The sequence below is a fragment of the Chelonoidis abingdonii genome, chromosome 10 (genome assembly GCF_003597395.2).
Source record: "Chelonoidis abingdonii isolate Lonesome George chromosome 10, CheloAbing_2.0, whole genome shotgun sequence".
NCBI classification, from domain to species: domain Eukaryota; kingdom Metazoa; phylum Chordata; order Testudines; family Testudinidae; genus Chelonoidis; species Chelonoidis abingdonii.
Genome location: NC_133778.1, coordinates 41,630,413 through 41,649,236, shown reverse-complemented (window position 1 = coordinate 41,649,236; position 18,824 = coordinate 41,630,413). Strand labels below are relative to the sequence as shown.

Below are 18,824 nucleotides of genomic sequence, written 5' to 3'. Positions count from 1 at the left end.
AATAAGTAAAATTATTAAATAAAATCAAATGGTCATTCTTTGTTTATAATTTGGTTTCAGTTTCATCAGTTGCTTCATTTTAACCATCCTAAAAACTAGAAACAGCCAAAATACAGGGTCAGGTCCTTTATTGCAATCAAGTCCATTCCTGTCCTTGAGAGAGATAAACGGCTGAATTTTTTTTTATACATATGATCATGAGATGTATATTGAAGCGTAAATGTCAATACTAGTGTTTGAATCAGCAAATCCTAAAGCTCCTACTTGTAATAATCTCTTATGATTGAGCTTCTTATTTCCCTGTCTGAACTTTGACATTCCTTATTAACTGAAATTTTATTGTATTTTATTATTTTTATATACATGACTTGGTTTCTACTGTTTGTATCAAGTAAATTGAATAGGACATTATCCAGTCAGTGCTTGAATTAAAGGAAAGGCTCATTACCCACTTGGGCACCTCAAAAATTATGTGCGAAGAAGCAAATGTGCAATATTTTCAGCTTTGCGAACATTCTACATCATTTCTATTACAAATTAATGGAAAAGGAAAGTATCTTACCAGTAACCTCGGTTAAAATCCTGGTCTTGTACCAAGCCTTCTCCCCTGGCCATGCAAAACTTGGCAGCTGGTAAAACTTTAGATCAGGGATCGGCAACCTTTCCGAAGTGGTGTGCAGAGTCTTCATTTATTCACTCTGATTTAAGGTTTTGCGTGCCAGTAATACATTTTAATGTTTTTAGAAGGTGTCTTTCTATAAGTCTATAATATATAACTAAACTATGGTTGTATGTAAATTAAATAAGATTTTAAAAATGTTTAAGAAGCTTAATTTAAAATTAAATTAAAATGCAGAGTCCCCCACAGGACCCGGGCAGTGTGAGTGCCACTGAAAATCAGCTGGTGTGCCGCCTTCGGCATGCGTGCCATAGGTTGCCTACGCCTGTTGCCGCAGTGGTGCTGCTCTTCTTGCTTTGGATCGACTATCCTTACCCCATTCTGTAAATTGCTTCTGCAGCTTTGCATAAATTGCCCTTTCAGAGCATATGCTCTGGCATACAGTCTCTCTGCATGCGCTTCCTACATCTTGGCCAAAACATGAGCCGTGCAACTACTGCAGTTATCCTGTCCGTTGGGCCTTCCATACCTGCAGAGTGAGTGAGGGGGATTTACCCCTGGTAAAGTCCTGTAGATATATCTTAGTGTTATTGACACTGATCTTTATTCAGGATTATGCTGAACTGAGAGCTAGCTGAACTGAGCTTTCTAATCACCCTTTCCAGCATTTCTAATCTTACTGATATAGGAACATGTGCTAGTTGGTAGAATAAGTCTGCAGTATGCTAATTTGATATTGCTTCAGTGGCATAAGTTCCAAACATTCAGCTAAGGACACAGAATTTGTGAAACCTTCCAGGTGATTATGTTTTGGTATATTCCCCTCACCCCCCCCCAACCGCCCCAAAATACATCCTATTTAACACAGAATAAAATTACTTTGATATTGCCATAGAAAAATGAATTAAATTCCAGTACTGCAAATACTTATGCATATGATTATTGCTCATGTGCCTGAAGTTAAGAGTGTGAATAAGTCTTTGCAGTATTGGGCCTAAGAGACTACTTAAAATCCTGGCTAAAACTTGCATTCTATTGTATTTTATTAAGCTTCATTTATTATCGGGCTTTACAACATAGTCTTTGGAAAACATGCTTTATTCTCCTGTGCAATAGTTTGTTTTCAAAACAGCATATGTATTGAGAAATATCAGTGAGCTGTTACTTTACACAACTTCCAAATGCACAGAGCATCTTATAAGAAAATAGGAATAGTTTAGTAAATTCTTGTGGACATCTTCGGGAATCAACCAGAAATCTGAATTGTAATTGTAACAATGTAACTGTGTTAACTTGGATATCAAACTGTTGAGTCTCACATTTGTAGTTAGTGTTTAACTTACTGAGATCTGAATACATGTGTGTGCCTCTGTATCCTCTTTTTCTTTACTCTTACAACTTGTACAGGGTATTTAATTTTATTTTTATTGTCCTAGGAATGACAGATGACGAGATCCTCAGAGCAGAGATGGTAGCCCAGCTCTGTATGAACGACAGGACTCATAGTTCACTACTGGATCTCATATCCTTGGAATCTTGTTAACTTATTTATTTTGATTTCTCTGTGTAACTAGTACTGTAAAAGAAAATTGTGTTGTGCAGAATTATCAAGCTTGTGCACGATGCCATCAATATCGCTTGCTCGTAACAACCTCAAACTTTAGGAGTTGTGGCCATATGTCGTAAGATTATGATGTGCTGTTGATCACAATGAAATTTTCTTCAGGACTTGAGTCTTCCTTAATTGTTCTTATGAAAAAGAGACACGTGAGGCTTTGCAATACATTTTAGATGTTTTTACAGTGTCCTAGGTGTTTTGCAGCCAAGTAAAATAGATGTGATCCTTTCCTTAAAGAACTTTGCAGTCCAGTTGTAAAAGTAGTGCAGTAAGTGACAGCAATAATTTAAAGGCAGAAATGATGAAAAGTAGGTTGAGGTTTACCACAGTAAGGTAATAATATGAGTGCTTAGGTATGATATGTGCACATCATGCTAGTTTCACAATCTGTTTTTTCCATTTTATTTTATTTTTTCTTTCCCTAGTTTTGTTTCCACCTATATCTTCCCATCCATCCCGCATTGCTGTACACACAATATTGTTTTTAATATTTTTAGGTAAACCCACTAGTTTTCCCCCTTCCTGAATTTTCCCTCTATCATCAAGCACTCCGCCTCCCCATCTTTCCCTGCACATAAATCATAAAACATAAATCAGCAACTTTTATGTCCCTCCTCAGCATGAAGGGGTATTTCTATTAATACTTAAAACCAGACTAATTCATGAATATCCTCGTTTGTGTATTTGCACTTCACCAACCTTTCTTTGAGACTCAATGCCGAGTTTCTCTTACCCACCCCCCTTTTTCCTCCATTCCTCAAGAGCCTCTTGGTTTGTGGGTCAGCCAAGCTGCCTGTTTACTCAACACTAATGGCTTATTTAAATTTTTATAAATCCTATTGTTTGCCAAAAGTTAAAATAGCTAAAGCAGCGCTGACTTTCTGATTTTGGGGACTGCCAGAAGGGGAGATCAGGAAATGAGTTGTTCCCCTGCAGATTACCACTTCCAGAAAATCAGATATAGCCAGCCCATTCAGGGTCTGTAAATCCCAGTCATCTGCTTACTTTGTTTATGCTTAACCCTAACTCAAAATAATGTATGTTACTAGTAGTACTAGAAATCAAGTGATCATTATTTATTACATAGATACAAGCGTGTATGTTTTTTAATAACAGAAAGTGCACGAGTGCATATGTATGTATAATCGCCAATCAGTGAGCTTGCTTGACATTTTCACTCTCAAGACTTACTTTCTGAGGGTGAGTGTGTTTCTATACAGAAAGATTGCTAATTGAGAGAAGAGATTTTTGGAAAGTTTAAACAATCCTATCCACCACACCTTATTGGTATCTGCACAAGTTTAACAGCATGTTCAAGAATATTTGTAGTGATGTGCATTAGTATATAATCTCTGAATAAACCCATCGCAGCTTGAGCAGTAATGCAAGTAGTAGGGTGACCAGACAGCAGGTGTGAAAAATCAAGACAGAGGGTGGGGGTTAATAGTCTATGTAAGAAAAAGACCCAAAAATCGGGACTGTCCCTATAAAATCGGGACATCTGGTCACCCTAGCAAGTAGTGTACAGAATTAAAATTATACTCAAAAAGTGTTGATATGGTACAATATACATTTGATTTACAATGGAACTGCCGTAGTACACTGACCTCTTGTGGTGAAATTAAAGCATTGCAAAAGTTTAGCATCTTAAATGAAGCTCTTAAAATATTAGGCAAAAGTAAATAGTGATATGCTACGTTTCTGCTCTTAAATAGTCCTTGATAACAATAGTTTTTCTTAACATAAAGATCACATTCCAGAAAACCCCAATCCCAAAAGTGGCATTGTTCCAGGAAGTTTAAGCTTTGAATCAATGTTGTCAGCAGTTGCTGATTTTAAAGCTCCCGTTTTTGAACCTGGAGGTTCTATGCAACAAGGAATGTATACACCCAAAGGTATAATAATTAACATTTTTTTATAATCAAGTTACGTACTGGGGAGATGCTTTATCTGATAAAAATAAGTTATTTATCCCTTCTGTTTATTTTGACTTTTTCATCATTTTCTTGCATAGTAAGCACTGATGGACATAAAATGAGTTTGGATGTAAAATGAATTGTTGCTTGTTGTGCAAACATAAGACCTAATGAGACAAGCATTAGCCGTGTGTAAGGCTATGATTTTGTCATGGGTATTTTTATCAAAAGTCATGCACAGGACGTTGGCAATAAACAATAAAGCATGGATTTATTGAGAAGCCCACACCCCACTAGCTGGGATGAAGCCGGAACCTGAAACTCGCCGGCCAGGGCTGAATTACTGGAATTTTCAAGAAGTCACAGAGGGCTTGTAAAATCATAGAATCAGTGACAGATTCATGGTCTTAGCCATGTGTCATCACAAGCCAATGCTAAAATCAAAAACAGAAGAATCTTGCTAAATTGCAGTTAGTGATCAGAATACTTTGATTCATATACCAAAAAATGTTGGTGTTTCCTCAGTGAAGATTTCATAGCCATGTACTCTAGGTGGGTTTTGGTACTTTGACAAACTATATAATATATTGTCTGGAGTACTGTAAAGTATATTAAAAGATTGTTCATTTATTTTGACAACTGTAATGTGCATGATATATTATTCTTCCATGTTTGTTTATTGAAATTTCCAAATTTGCAAGTAAACAATCTGCAGTGACTGCAGTAGTGACTAGAATAACTTACAGAGGTTCTACTGTAATTCTAACTGAAAATGACTAACAGATGCAAGTGAGACCTGCAACACTGGACTCAGATTTAGGAGGCTGGGGTTCTAGTCCCAGTTCTGCCACAGGCCTGCTGGGTGACCTTCGGCAAATCTAATTTCTGTGCCTCAGTTTCCCCATCTGTAAAATGGAGAAACGACACCTTAAATACCAAAAGCATTTATTTTTCATCTACCAGATGTTGAATAGGAAATCCATAACTTTTCATAGGAAAACACTGGAGAATTAATACCTGGAGGTATCCTTTAAAAAATATTTTTCATAATAAAGGAGACTTTTCTGAATCAGCCTTTTCGTTCTGGTCTTCTGAGAGTTTGGGCTTATTGGAATCTGTGGGTTAATTAAGGTGACCGTTTCTACACCGTGCCATCACAAAAGAGGTCATATTAAGAACATAAACCGATGCCCCCAGATCCCTCCAGACAGGACACCAGTGGAAGAGGAAGAAACACCACCTTCCCACAAAGCCTCATCTAGTGATGAGGAGGATATTATGCCTCCCCCACCATCTTACCCCAATGACTTCAGAGCCTTTCAAGAACTCATAGAAAAGATGGCACACAACTTACAAGTCTCATTAGATGAGATTCAGGAATTCCAAAATTCCATGTTGGATATCCTTCCTTCATCTCCTCAGGGCAAGTTTGCCTTGCCCATCAGTGAAGCTTTGCTTACTGCACATGCACAGTGTGGCTAACTCCAACCGCTTCTCACCCACATGTAAATAAGCTAATAAAAAATAGTGTATCCCTCCCAGAGGGTTAGGGTACCTCCTGTCTGATTCCCAACTCGCAGGTGGTGCCAGTGAACAGAATTGGCAACATTGGTTCTGTTCAACACCCTCTGAAAAGGACCTAAAACAATTGGACTTTCTGAGCTGTATGAGCTAGTTCTTGGCTTTCTTACAGCTCAGGGTAGCCAGTTATCAAGCCCTGGTGTCAAAGTATGACTTCACAGTCTATTCAAAATTTTCTTCTCTATTGAACACCTTTCTCAGGAGCAGAGACAACAATTTCAGGCCCTCATGATAGAGGGTCAGACAGTTTCCAAGGCATCTCTCCACTCCTCACTTGATACCATTGACACAGCTGCGTGTTGCATGGCTATGGCAGTAGTCATGCTCTGAGCTTCCTAGCTGCAGTCTTTTGGCTCCCCACAGGAGGTACAAGATCTGGTTGAAGAACTTCCTTTTGAAGGCCCAAAGTTGTTTAGTGATGATATTGAGAGGTCTCTGCATTCTCTCAAAGACTCTCAGGTGACAGTCTGGTTTGGTCATTACACTAATTGAATCTATTTCCCTATGTTAAGTTCTCCTCACACCTTCTATGGGTCATCTCGATTATCACTTCAAAAGTTTTTTTTCTCCCGCTGATGATAGCTCATTTCAATTGATTGGACTCTTACAGTTGGTATGCATACTTCCATCTTTTCATGTTCTCTGTATGTATAAATATCTTCTGTCTGTGTGTTCCATTCTATGGATCCGAAGAAGTGAGCTATATCCCACGAAAACTTATGCTGAAATAAATTTATTAGTCTCTAAGGTGCCACAAGTACTCCTGTTCTTTTTGCGGATACAGACTAATGCGGCTCATATTCTGGAACCTGTCATAAAGCTTTACTTCCTCTCAAATCCTCTTTGGCTCACATCCTTGATTACCTGCTGAATTTAAAGACCCCATGCTTATCCCTGAACTCACTGAACCTCGCTGCCATCACAGCTTTTCACCTTCCCATAGAAGGATTCTCAGTCTTTGCTCATCCCACCACTGCAAGATTTATTAAAGGCCTTATTCAATCTCTTCCCCCCTACCCAAGAAACCAACTCCACCGTGGAACCTCATGTTAGTGCCCTGAGGGATACCCCCATCTGAACCTATGGAGAGTTGTACCCGCCTTCATTTGTTCCTTTACTGCCTTGTTCCTTCAGCCAGGATGATAGGGGAGCTTGGACTGTTGATGGTGGACCCACTATATACAGTGGTCTACCATGATAAGGTGTCTGCATCCACACCCTTGCTTCCTTCTTATAGTCTCTTCTGAATTCCCGGTAAGAGATTCATCTCCTGGTATTTTACTCCAAGCTTTACTCTTCAAGGGAAGAAGTGAGCCTCCATACACTGAACATTAAAAAAGCTCTTGCCTTTTAGCTTGACAGGACTGTGCTTTTCTGGGCTTCCCTTCACCTTCATCTCAGATATTTGCAGGGTGGCCACCTGGTCTTCACCATGTGCGTTTTACTGGAATTACTCTCTTCTGGCTGACATGGCTTTTGGTGACATTGTCCTATGATCCGTACTAAATCCACTTCTTTGGCACCCTCCTCCATGCTGAAGGGAGTCTCCTGACTTGTAGCACCCATGGGGACGCTACTCAAAGAAGGAGGAGAGGTTACTCATCTTGCATAGTAACTTGAGTTTTTTTTAGATGTGTGCTCCTCTGGGTGATCTGCGGCCTGCCCCCCTTCTTCTGGGCCTGGGAGCCTCTCTTGGGACTTTTGTGGTTGAGAAGAAACTGGAGTGGTGGCCAATCCTCCCTATATATCTTTATTTGGGGGATGAGTTTGTCTAGGGCACAGATGCAGATCTGTGGACACCGCTGACAAAAATATCCAATCAAGGGCATGTGTATTCTGACTTGGAGTGCTCATGGGTTCACACATCTCAAAGAACTCAAGTTACTGTACAAAGTAACCTCTCCTTTCCTGTCCTGAGAGCTTGCAGACTAAATTGGACTTAATGCAGCAGAAGTTGATGATATCAAAGAAGAGGAATTGAGGGATGTTGGTGAATGTTCTGCCAACTTCGTCGTGCCCCACAGCAGACAAGCAGCAAAGGAACCTGAAAAGCCACAAGCATTTTGGCATTATACTGAATGATTAACTGAAATGCCTGGGAGTTGTGGGGTGAGAGTGGAATAAAACTCCTTCTAATGGAATCACTTGAGAACTAGCAGAACATCTTGTCAGCAGGAATTTGTGGAGAATATAGGGCAGGTTACCAGTTTCTGGTAAAATCCAACTAGAGAGAGCATAGAGGTTCTCTGTAACTGTCACTATGATGTTCTGAGAGCAGATACAAAAAGACTTTTTAGCACCTGTGCTCCAAGTTGGAATTATTTAGCATAGGCTTGACTGAAATTAGATTCTTCTGGTCATCATGAAATCTTTGCTCGGAGAAAACAAAATCCGTGAATTTGTTAGTGTCTGGGTATGATAAAACAACTTTGAAAGCTCTCATGTAAAGTTATTCAGATTGCTGTAAATAAGAAAACTCCTCCAAGCTATACTGAAGGTTACACAAAAGATAGCATCCACCACTATGAAGGCACATCTGTATAGGTTTATAGGCTGTTGATTTTGAAAGGTGTGCAGCTAGGTACAAAAGCAAACCACGTTTACTGTTCTTTGAGCTGGAGAGACAGACCCTTACAATTCAACACTTTCCAGAATAAAGGTTTCCAGTCTTGCATGGGTTTTGTTTCTGGCCTGGAAACTAATATAGCTTTATTACAGTTGCCAACCATTGGGAATATAGCTCAGTGGGGGAACGGTTCTCACGTCCTGCAAACATTTTTGAGATTTTGAACATTTTTCCTATTCTGCAACAGGATGAACCAGAGATGTTTCAGAATTTTCCACAAAAATCCAGAGAGGGATATCCCAGAATAGCTAATAACCCAGTGCTTGGGGCACTGACCTGGGAAGTGGAAGTGTCTGATTCAGAGTAAGGACTTGAACATACATCTCCCACATCCCATGTCAATGCCCTAACCACTTGGTTTTTTGGGGATGGGTCTTTCTCAATCTCTCCTGTTGGCAATCTTCAACTTCGTTTAAATAATAAAATATTATTTGGGCCAGAATGAGACAGATACTGACTCTATAGCCCACTGGTTAGGGCACTCACCTGGGATGGGGGAAATACAGATTCAATTCATTGTTTTGAATCAGGCAGAAAACAAAACATTTCATTGAAAAATTCTCGACCAGCTCTGAGAGTGAGGGCACAGTGATGAGTCTTTCACTTTGGTACATATTAGCAGTACCAGACCTATATATCACCTTTGAACAAGTCCTGTTTCATTTGTACAATTGAGACAGTTGACAGAGCACTAACCTGATATTTAATACTCTGTCTCTTTTGGGTGACAGTATATACCAAAGATGGAAGAAAGTCACCCTATCGGAACTAGTTAGATTGTTGGTTGGTGTGTTCCCTTTCTAGCTCTGTTGGACCATTTGTAGTGTGTTCTTGATGGAAGATTGAAGGATTATGTGCAAGCCTGGTTTCTGGAACACCCACGTTGATAGCCTTCTATAAAACAGCTGTCAGGGATTGATAACCAACATATAAAGCTGACTAGTGTATTTGTTAGTCATACAGAATTAGTCTAATTTCAGGATTCTGAAGCTGAATGAGAGTGTAGTTTTCTTTTTTTTTTTTAAGTTAAATCTGTTCAGATCACACTAGCTCTGGAACAGATCATCCACCCTAAGTTAAGATTTTTACAATATCCTTTCATATAGCAGTGGGAGTTGAGGTTACTTATGAAACTGTGCAGAGTCCCTTTTTTAAGTAGCAACAAATTACAGGGCTCTTGCAAGAATGAGAGCTTGTATGGTTTTGTGGGTGTCTACTAAGCCATCTGTAAAATGAAAGCATCGGATCCCAGAAGGAATGATGAAAATGCACAGTCAATACTACAGTTCTATGTTATGACCTGCTGCAGTTTAAAAATATTTATGTACTTTACTACTTTGAGACTTCTTTCTGCAAAATCCCCAAACTCTGTTTCCTGTGTAAGTACATTTAAAAAAAAATTAAAACTCAAACAATGACCTGTTCCCTAATATCAGCCCCTTAACCTAACAGCCACATACATCCATTGCTGTACAACTGTACTTAGAGGGTATCATCTGTAGGAATTCAGGGGACCCAAAGCAGAGAGCACATTTGCTTAAAGGAACATTCAAGTTAAAAATATTGCTTGATCTTGTCCATCACACTGATTGTTGTTTGTCATTGTATTGTATGCATTGTCATTTATTACAAGGATGAATTTTGCAGTAGGCATTTAGTGTTCTATTTTCCTCTGGGATGCATGCAATTAACTTCCTTTAACAGCAATGGTAGTTAAGGTCTAAACAGAGTGAAATTCATCCAAGTATAGTGGACCTGCAGAAAGTACCCACTAATATTTAAATCCCAGTTAAGCTATTAATAAGGGTAAATTTTGAAGGGACTGAATACCCGTTGGCCAAAATCAGTCCTAGCATAATCAGACATCTTTGACATCCATTGGTGTCAGTAGTGAGTTATACCCATTTAGCCAGGGCTGGATTTAGCCCCTCATATTTCTATAGCTATCAAAATAAAACAGTTTAAAATAAACAGTATTGCAAATGGCAAAGTTGTCCACATCTTGTTTATCTGCTCTGTGTAGAATAAACTATATCATGTATTCTCCCAATAATATGTGAAGATTAATAGACAAACTCTGCATACGTGTGTGCGTGGGACACTAGTCTTCTCGTATTATGCCAGAACATCAAAAATAATTATTGCCAGTAATAGTTTTGAGGAATGCCACAGTGTGTTAAACTCTCTTGTGTTGGGCCTGGTGGAGCTAAACTTCTATGCATTTGATTTCTGCATGTTTTTACTGTGGTAGTAATTTAATCATTGAATGCTGCTTTCATGTAGCTATGTTAAAGTGGTAGTTGCTTAAAATCTTATATGAAATGAATAAACTAAATCTGGGTTCAGGTTAGAAATCTTTTTAAAAAGATTTATGGTGATATTTTTAAAAATCTAACTTGTTTAAAAGGACATGCTTTGTTTTGCACTGCTGTTTAGACTTACACCTCTACTAGCAGCTGCTCTTTAAATTAATGCCTGTCCTGGCTTTTAAGATAAGTTGAAAAGAGAAAAGTAATGTTTAAGAATGTGCTGGGTCTGGTACCACATAAGGCTAATCTGAGATGACCAGCAGTGGTGAGTGAATTTCAGGATGGGGAAGGCAACCTTTCTGGATGTGTGTACTGAGCTAAATACAGCGGCAGCCTAGCAGCGTGCTGTGCCCATACGCATGAGTAAGTGGGACACAGTTGCCATCTGTAAGGTGACCACCACTGAATGCGTCCAGTCTATAGCAAACCAATTCGGCGTGGAAAGATCTACCACTGTCATGCCGGTGTGTGATGCCAGGGAAAAAATGCTGTTGCAGTGGTTATTGTTGGCTTTTCACACATGGAATTCTCAAGCTGACTGGGACAGTTGATGGGAGTCACATGCTTATTATTTGTCCCCTCCCTCCCAACCAGGCATCAAAATTCATAAACAGAAAAGGGTATTTCTCCATGGTGCTCCAAGGGCTTGTCACCACCATGGCAAACTTATGGACAGAAATGCTGGGTGGTCTGGAAGGGTCCATAAAGCCAGGATCTTTTGGAACTCAGCTCTGTTTACTTCAATGGACTTGTCCCTGGGCATGCTATGGACATTAATGGGGTGGACATTGCTCTGGTTATTTTGAGAGACCTAGCTTACCCTCCGCTTCCCTGGTTAATGAAGCCATTCACAAGCTACACCTCTACCCCGATATAACGTGACCTGATATAACACGAATTTGGATATAATGCGGTAAGGCAATGCTCCAGAGGGCAGGGCTGCGCACTCTGACAGATCAAAGCAAGTTTGATATAACGCGGTTTCACCTATAAAGCGGTAAGATTTTTTGGCTCCTGAGGACAGTGTTATATCGAGGTAGAGGTGTAATTGAGTAGAAGGAAGGAACTGTTTAATTGCTGCTTCAGTAGTTGCAGAATGGTAGTGGAGTGTGCATTTGGTTGGTTGTAGGAGAGTAGGCGCTTTTTGTGGAATAGATTGGAAGCAGCAGAAAAAAGTCCCAAAGATTATAGCAACGTGTTGTATTTGGCACAATATTTGTGAGAGTAAAGGAGAAAGCCTTAGTGAGGGGTGGGAAGCTGAGATGCAGACACTTGCTCAGTAGTTGAGCAGCCAGCAAAGTGTCTAATACAAAATGTAAACAGCTGAGGCGCTATCATCTGGATGTGCACTGCACTTAATTTGAGTCTTTAGGCCTGAAATTGTGCAGCTGTACATCCAGCTGTTAACCAGCGGAGGGGGGAAGGGCTGGAAGTTTTTTTTGTGCAGCTCAGTGCTTTTTTTATGGCAGTGGCAATTCAATGCTGTGGCAGTCTGTCTTGTACCTTGTATCTTTGCCTCCATGTCATTGTAAAGCCTTATGAATTAGTACAAACTTAATTATTTTCTGTGAAAAATGAACTGGCGACTTTTTTTAAACTAAATTTTAAATGTTTTAATTGTTAAACAATCTGTTAGTGACAAACAAATGAATCTTCAACTGAAACGAAAATGAAACAATGTTTTTTTTTAATGATGAAACACTATATTAATGACAAAGAGCCTGTTCATTAAAAGAGCAATGAAACAAAACGGGGAAGTGCAACACTCAGGAGTCAACTCAACGATTAAGAAGTTTGAAGTCACAGGCAAGTATACGACTTGGCTCTGCCCCTTCTTGTTTGTTGCGCCTCTGGTGTTGAGCGCTGAAGCTCAAAATTACTAGGGGTCGTAGAAGGCTCAATGGAACTGTCTTCCAGGTGCCACTGTTCTTCGTGCCCCGGGCTGGGGAATGGCTTCTGGGAGCAGTGCTTAAGCGTGCAGCGGGGAGGAGTTGTTGTTCCCAGAGGCCTTTGTTGTAGGGCAGTGGTTCTCAGCCAGGTGCCTGTAGCTGCCTCGGGGGCCGTGAGCAGGTTTCAGGGAATCCACCAAGCATGGCCGGCGTTAGGCTCGCTAGGACCCAGGGCAGAAGGCCAAATGCCCGCCACAGAAGACTGTAGCCCATGGCCCCAAACCCCGCCAGGTGGGGCTAAAGCCAAAGCCTGAGCAACTTAGCTTCACGATGCCCCCTGTGGCATGAGGCCCCGTGCAATTGCCCTGCTTGCTACCCCTAATGGTGGCCTGGCTTTTATATGCAGAGAAATAGTAGTTGTGGCATAGCTGGGCTGTGGAGTTTTTATAAAAAGTTGGGGAGGGCCTTCAGAAAGAAAAAGGTTGAGAACCCCTGTTGTAGGGGCTGTATAACATGGCTGGGTGTTGGTTTGCAGTACTACATTGCCTGCTGCCTTAGTAGTAGCGTGCATTGCAACAGGACGTCTTGGCTTTGAATTGCCTCCATGTGTTGCCTCTGCATCTCGCTATCTTTTTTCCATACTGTCTTTGGGCACGACAGTGCTTTCCCTGGTAACTGCCATGCGGTCCTTTGCCACTGCAGCAATCTCCCTGGAAATCTTGTTGGATTCCCTTCCCGTCGTCAGATGCAGCTCTCTGCCTCCACCTCTCTGGATTTGTCATGCTGTGGTGTGGTGATATGGAGTGGGATTTTTTTGGTGAAGGGTGGGGGGCATGGATTCTGAAATAATGTCCATGAACATTTTATCACAAGTTTTCCATTTTCTCTCGCTCAGGTTTGCCAGCCCTCCACCATTGATAAAATCTCTGTCCTTAATGGTCTGGCCAATGCAGGGTGCCATAGCTGTGCAAGTATTTGTTCATAACAAGCAGTTATGGTTCGAGTTCTGGGGAGAATGTGATAGCAATTTTTTCACACGAATTTCTGGCTTTACCATCCCTGAGATTCTTTCCAGGTGGGAGGGAATCTTGGAGATGGTAAGTGATGCATGCATTGGGATTTTTGTCTGTGCAGTATTGTCATAAATATAAAGGGAACGGTAACAACCTTTATATGCAGTAACATAAAATCCCTCCTGGCCAGAGGTACAGAATCACTTTACCTGTAAGGGGTTAAGAAGCTCAAATAACCTGGTTGGCACCTGACCAAAAGGACCAATAGGGAAAGAAGATACTTTAAAATCTGGGAGAGGGTTGGTGGAGGGGGTGAGGTTTTGTTTGTGATCTCTTCGTTTGTTCCCTCTCTGGATGGAGCGAGAGACCAAGCAGATAAATATCTCCTTAAAACATACCTGAAATGATGCACCTAAAATTACAGAAATTGTAAGTAAAGGCAAGGAAATGCGTTAATTATCTTTTGTTTTAGCATGTGAATTTTCCCTGTGCTAAGAGGGAGTTTCAGTTCTGTTTTTTGTAACTTTGAAGCTGAGCCTAGAGATGAATTCTCTGTGTTTAAATCTTTTTATCACCTTGTAAAGTTACCTTCCATCCTGATTTTGCAGGTGTGATTCTTTTACTTTTTCTTTAAATAAAGTTCATCCTTAAAGAACCTGATTGATTTTCTGTGTCCTAGAGACAAAGGGTCTGGTCGGTACTCACATTATTCTCAAGCCTCCCCAGGAAAGAGGGTGAAGGGGCTTGAGGGCATATTTTGGGGAAATAGGGACTCCAAGTGGCCCTTTTCCTAAATTTTGGTCGAAATCACTCGGTGGTGGCAGCAATACCATCCAAGGACAAGGAAAGGAAACTTCTTCCTTGGAGAAGTTTTAACCTAAGCTGGTAGAAATAAGCTTAGGGGGTCTTTCATGAGGGTCCCCACATCTGTAACCCAGAGTTCAGAGTGGGGAGGGAACCTTGACATGATGGCAGTGGTGGGATGATAAGGCGTTTGCGGTTTTCCTTGGAATGTAGGTGGGGCCTTGGGCTGCCCCTGGTGGTAGGGTGTTGTCTCTTCTGATATCCGCTCCAGCTGCTACTAGCTTTTTTCTTTTCCGCCAGCTCCACCCGTTTGGTTCCAATCTCCAGTTACAGTTTTGGGCTTCCCATCGAGGATGTACCTTTCTATTTCCTCAGGAACACCCTCAAAGAACTGCTCCATTTGCATTAGGAAAGACCAATCTTCCAGAGATTTAATGCTTGCTCCTGATATCCAGGCATCCCAATGTTTTACAATGTGGTATGTGTGTCAGGAAAATGCCTTGTCTGGTTTTCACCTTAGGTCTCTGAACCGCCGACCCTCCCAGATTTGAAAGTATCTTCTTCCCTATTGGTCCTTTTGGTCAGGTGCCAACCAGGTTATTTGAGCTTCTTAACCCCTTACAGGTAAAGTGATTCTGTACCTCTGGCCAGGAGGGATTTTATGTTAATGCATACATAAAGGTTGTTACCATTCCCTTTATATTCATGACAAGTATATACTGTTTGGCTTTGCAGTTGTGCCTTGGAGGCTGAGGGAGAGTGTGTGTGTTCGGGAATAGGTTCCTGATGTGGAGATGCTGTTGGGAATTATGTTCCTGATCTGCCTTTGCAGTGTTGCTGTGTCTTGAAGGTGCTTACATGGTGTTGGAGGAGTTAACGGTGGAGCTGTATAGTAATCGCCTCTACATCCCCTTTAGGCTGTCCTGACTTTGGATGACATTTCACTGAGATGGGTGATTAGTAGGCAGAGAATGGCCTTACTGAAAAAGGCAAAGGGCAGACCAGCAAGATACACTGTAAAGTTCTTTGCCCGGATGATTCTCCTCCAGAAGTGCTATAGGTGTGGAAGGGAGTTGCGAACTACCCTGGGGAGAAGGCCGTGCAGCTATTCTTTATAATTGCTGAACAACAATCTCTCAGCCTTAGATTTTGCTTTATGTGCCCTGCAGACATCTTCAAAGTGCAGTGAAGAATAGCTGGCTTTCTGCACTGATTACGTGAAGATTCACTGTTATCACTGAGAATGGTGTTAAAGGAGATTTGTATGTCAGCAGGGAGCTGTACCGTTTGTGGCCTTATAGGCATGCAGTGTCGATGTCTATCTTGTGTAAAGTCAGAACGCTAACCAAACTTCTTTTCCTGTAATTGCTGTCTCAATAAACTTTTGTATTTCACAGAAAAGAATGTTTTCCTTATTTGAATCTACTGCAGGATGGAGGGTAGAGTAGAAATTGTGGCTGCGCCATGCTGCCAGCTGCTGTTTTGTGGTGGCAGACTGGATTTGGGGTGTGTGGATTGGGCGTTCTCCAGGCAGGACAGCTGAGGGAAGGGGAAGGGAAAATAGATACATGGATGCATCCCTTCCATAGTGTGAGCCTGAAAACTTTCAGTAGTTGGGGCTTTAGTATGAGAAGGAGGCGAGTTGCCCAGCCAGAGTAGCTGCTGTCTTGGAAGGGTATGTGGGGCACCAAACAGACAGCATGGACTAATGGAGGGAGGTGGAGACCTCAAAGTCAGAAAGGCTTCTAGCTCGCATCTGCCTACACTGGCTGTGGCCATGATGCACCGGAACACAGGCTAGCAAGGCTGTATAACAACAACAACAACAATAATAATGAATTAAAACTTTAATATTAAATTATCTAAAAAATTATTAAAAGACTTACAATCCGATAGGATCAGTCTCCTCAGTCCTGGTCTGCATTGCTGCCTGGGAATTGAGGTTGATTACTGCATGTCGGGAATCTGGCTCTCCTGTCTTCTATATCAGGATCCTGAGTCTTGAACAGATCCTGACTTTCTGGGGGTGATCTCTTCAGGGGTCTCCTTGTGCTCATCATCCAATGAATTTTGCTGGTTTTGCTGGTCATCCTTGAGGGAGTGGAGGGGTGAGTGGGCAGCGGGCTTCACAAGTTTCTAGGTTGTATAGTTATATAAAATCCTATCCAGTATCTCAAGAAGTTGACAAGTTACATGACCCTGGCCAAATTTTTTCCTGTCATCCCTTGTTTTAATGTAGGTCCTCCTGAGCTGCTTCCTCTTTATCTAGTACGGTTTGGCATCTGGTTTTGGCTCCTCACAGACATCTGTCTAGCAGTGTCTGCAAAAAGAGGTCTTTATTCAGGTGGCTGTTACAGAACTTCCTGCCCCAGAACTTCTCCCAAGATGGTGAGAAGATCCAGGGTTTTGATGCAGCTCCAAGCAGCTCTTTGAGACATGTCGTGGGGCTTCTGGAGTATTATTGTAGCTATGGTGAGAAATTGGAATCCATGAGCAAAAGGACAAATTCTGGCTGTGTACCAGTTGATAAATGGGGGGACATCTGTTTAACTTGACTCCAGAGCAGGGGAGGACACACAGGTAAACAGGTCAGTAATGGTCATCTGCAAAGCACTGTGGGGCAGCTGTTGGAAGAGTGTCAAAGTAGTTTGCAATAGCATTGTATGCACATGAACAATGGACTTTACTAACTTGATTTCCAGCAAAGTTAGTTCACTTTGAAAGAGGACTCCAGAGTTTGCCATAAATGCAGAGTGAGTGCACTGCAATAAATTGTGTTGTGCATATATGAATATTTTCAAACTGGATTCTTTTGACTTAATCCAGTTTAACACCCCTCCATTTGCCCCTCTCCCTGGTGTAGACAATCCCTAAATGTTTTCATCGCTGGCTGTATTTACCAAATTCTGTCTTTTCCTGAAAGGGTTCAAAATAAAGCAAAATATCATGAATATGAAAAAGTGGGGATGTGAACTGCAACTAAGGAAACACTGCTGTTATTCAGAGCTTTAAAATAATTTTTGAATGATGCTTTATAAATCCAGTTTTTCTTTTATTGTCAGTTGTCATTTTAGAGGCATCATACAAGTTTTTTTGGTAAGGTATTATACGACAATAAATGAAATTCTATAATGTCTTGAAGTCAAGCTGCTTAGTTAAAGATATCTATTGCCTGAAAAGCTCTTACTTTTTAATTTTTATTGTGTAACTGAGAGAAAATATCTTTAATAGTGAAGATATGCACTGATATATGAAAAAGTAAGAAACTAAGCTACATTGTCTGCTGCTGAAGACAATTTAGAAAATTAAAAAATTATATAAAATACATGTGCCTCCTGTAAGCTAATTAACAAAACAATCTGGAATAACTTATAGTGTTTAGATGTTAATGTTAACTTATGCTTGCTTTTTTTTGTTTTGTTTAAACAACAGCTGATATCTGGGATAAAGAATTTGACCCAGTCATGGTAATTCTTCGTACAGTTTACCGTAGAGATGTGCAATCTGCAATGGACAGATATACAGCATTGTAAGTTGATCATACTCAGTAGTATAAGAACAGAATGCTGCATATTGTACAGGATCTTAATTTTATGGGTATTCATTGGCATGCTATGTCATTATGTAGTTCAGAGGATATTATCAATATTTTTAGGCCCCAAATTTGACCTTCAACAAATAATTATAAATTGACAGACAGTGTCTGGATTCTTATGATTTTAATCTATCGTCCTCCCTCAAATCAACTTAACCCCAGGTTCCATGCCTGATCGAGGCTTGTGGTTTGGGGGGCAATACCTCCTCCGTTCCCCACAAACTATGCCCATGAAGAAGACTAAAGTATTCCAAACTGACCACAGCCAGTGGTTGCAACTAGTGGACAGCCAGATGACCAAGTTGTTGTGAGTTTATGGCATGTAATTAGAAAACCAGTATGATTCAGAGACACTTAACAGACTGATACGTACTGAACTTCAAAGACAAGGTGATAATGCCAGTATTGTAAATGGTAGACAAAATGTGTAAAGTATCTTATTTAAACGAACTCCAGCCATACCTGGCAGAGCATTAAAGAATCTTATGATGAACACATCTGGTGTGTATAAGCAAGCTGTGTAGCCAGTCCATATCTGGTGCAGAGGAACATGACAAATGGGATGGTTTGGTGTGTGGGGGGGAGTACAAAGCAGACTAAAAAGGACCAACAAGATTATATACCTTTTGATCTTTTTCTTACATGTTGTCTTTATCACTATTTGTTTCTTTTCTGCTTAAATATATAAGATCTTCAGGGTAAAGACTGCATCTTCATATATGTCCCGTGCTTAGCACAAAGGGGTGCTTATCCTAACTGGGATCGATGGGCTCAATCACAATAAATATATTAATAATGATAAATGGACATAACACAGGAGATTGCCAGGTGTAATCCATTGTTAATAAAGTGTT

The 18,824-nt window shown here is 40.7% G+C and overlaps 1 protein-coding gene across 1 annotated transcript in view; it reads left to right on the top strand.

Annotated features, from left to right (window-relative positions):
* UBR3 (ubiquitin protein ligase E3 component n-recognin 3) overlaps positions 1 to 18,824 on the top strand; it is a 233,207-nt gene that overhangs the window by 90,112 nt on the left and 124,271 nt on the right. The window contains 3 exon segments of the mRNA XM_075070130.1: positions 2,056 to 2,143; positions 3,993 to 4,132; positions 17,808 to 17,904. Of these exon segments, the coding sequence (XP_074926231.1) occupies positions 2,056 to 2,143; positions 3,993 to 4,132; positions 17,808 to 17,904 (325 nt within the window).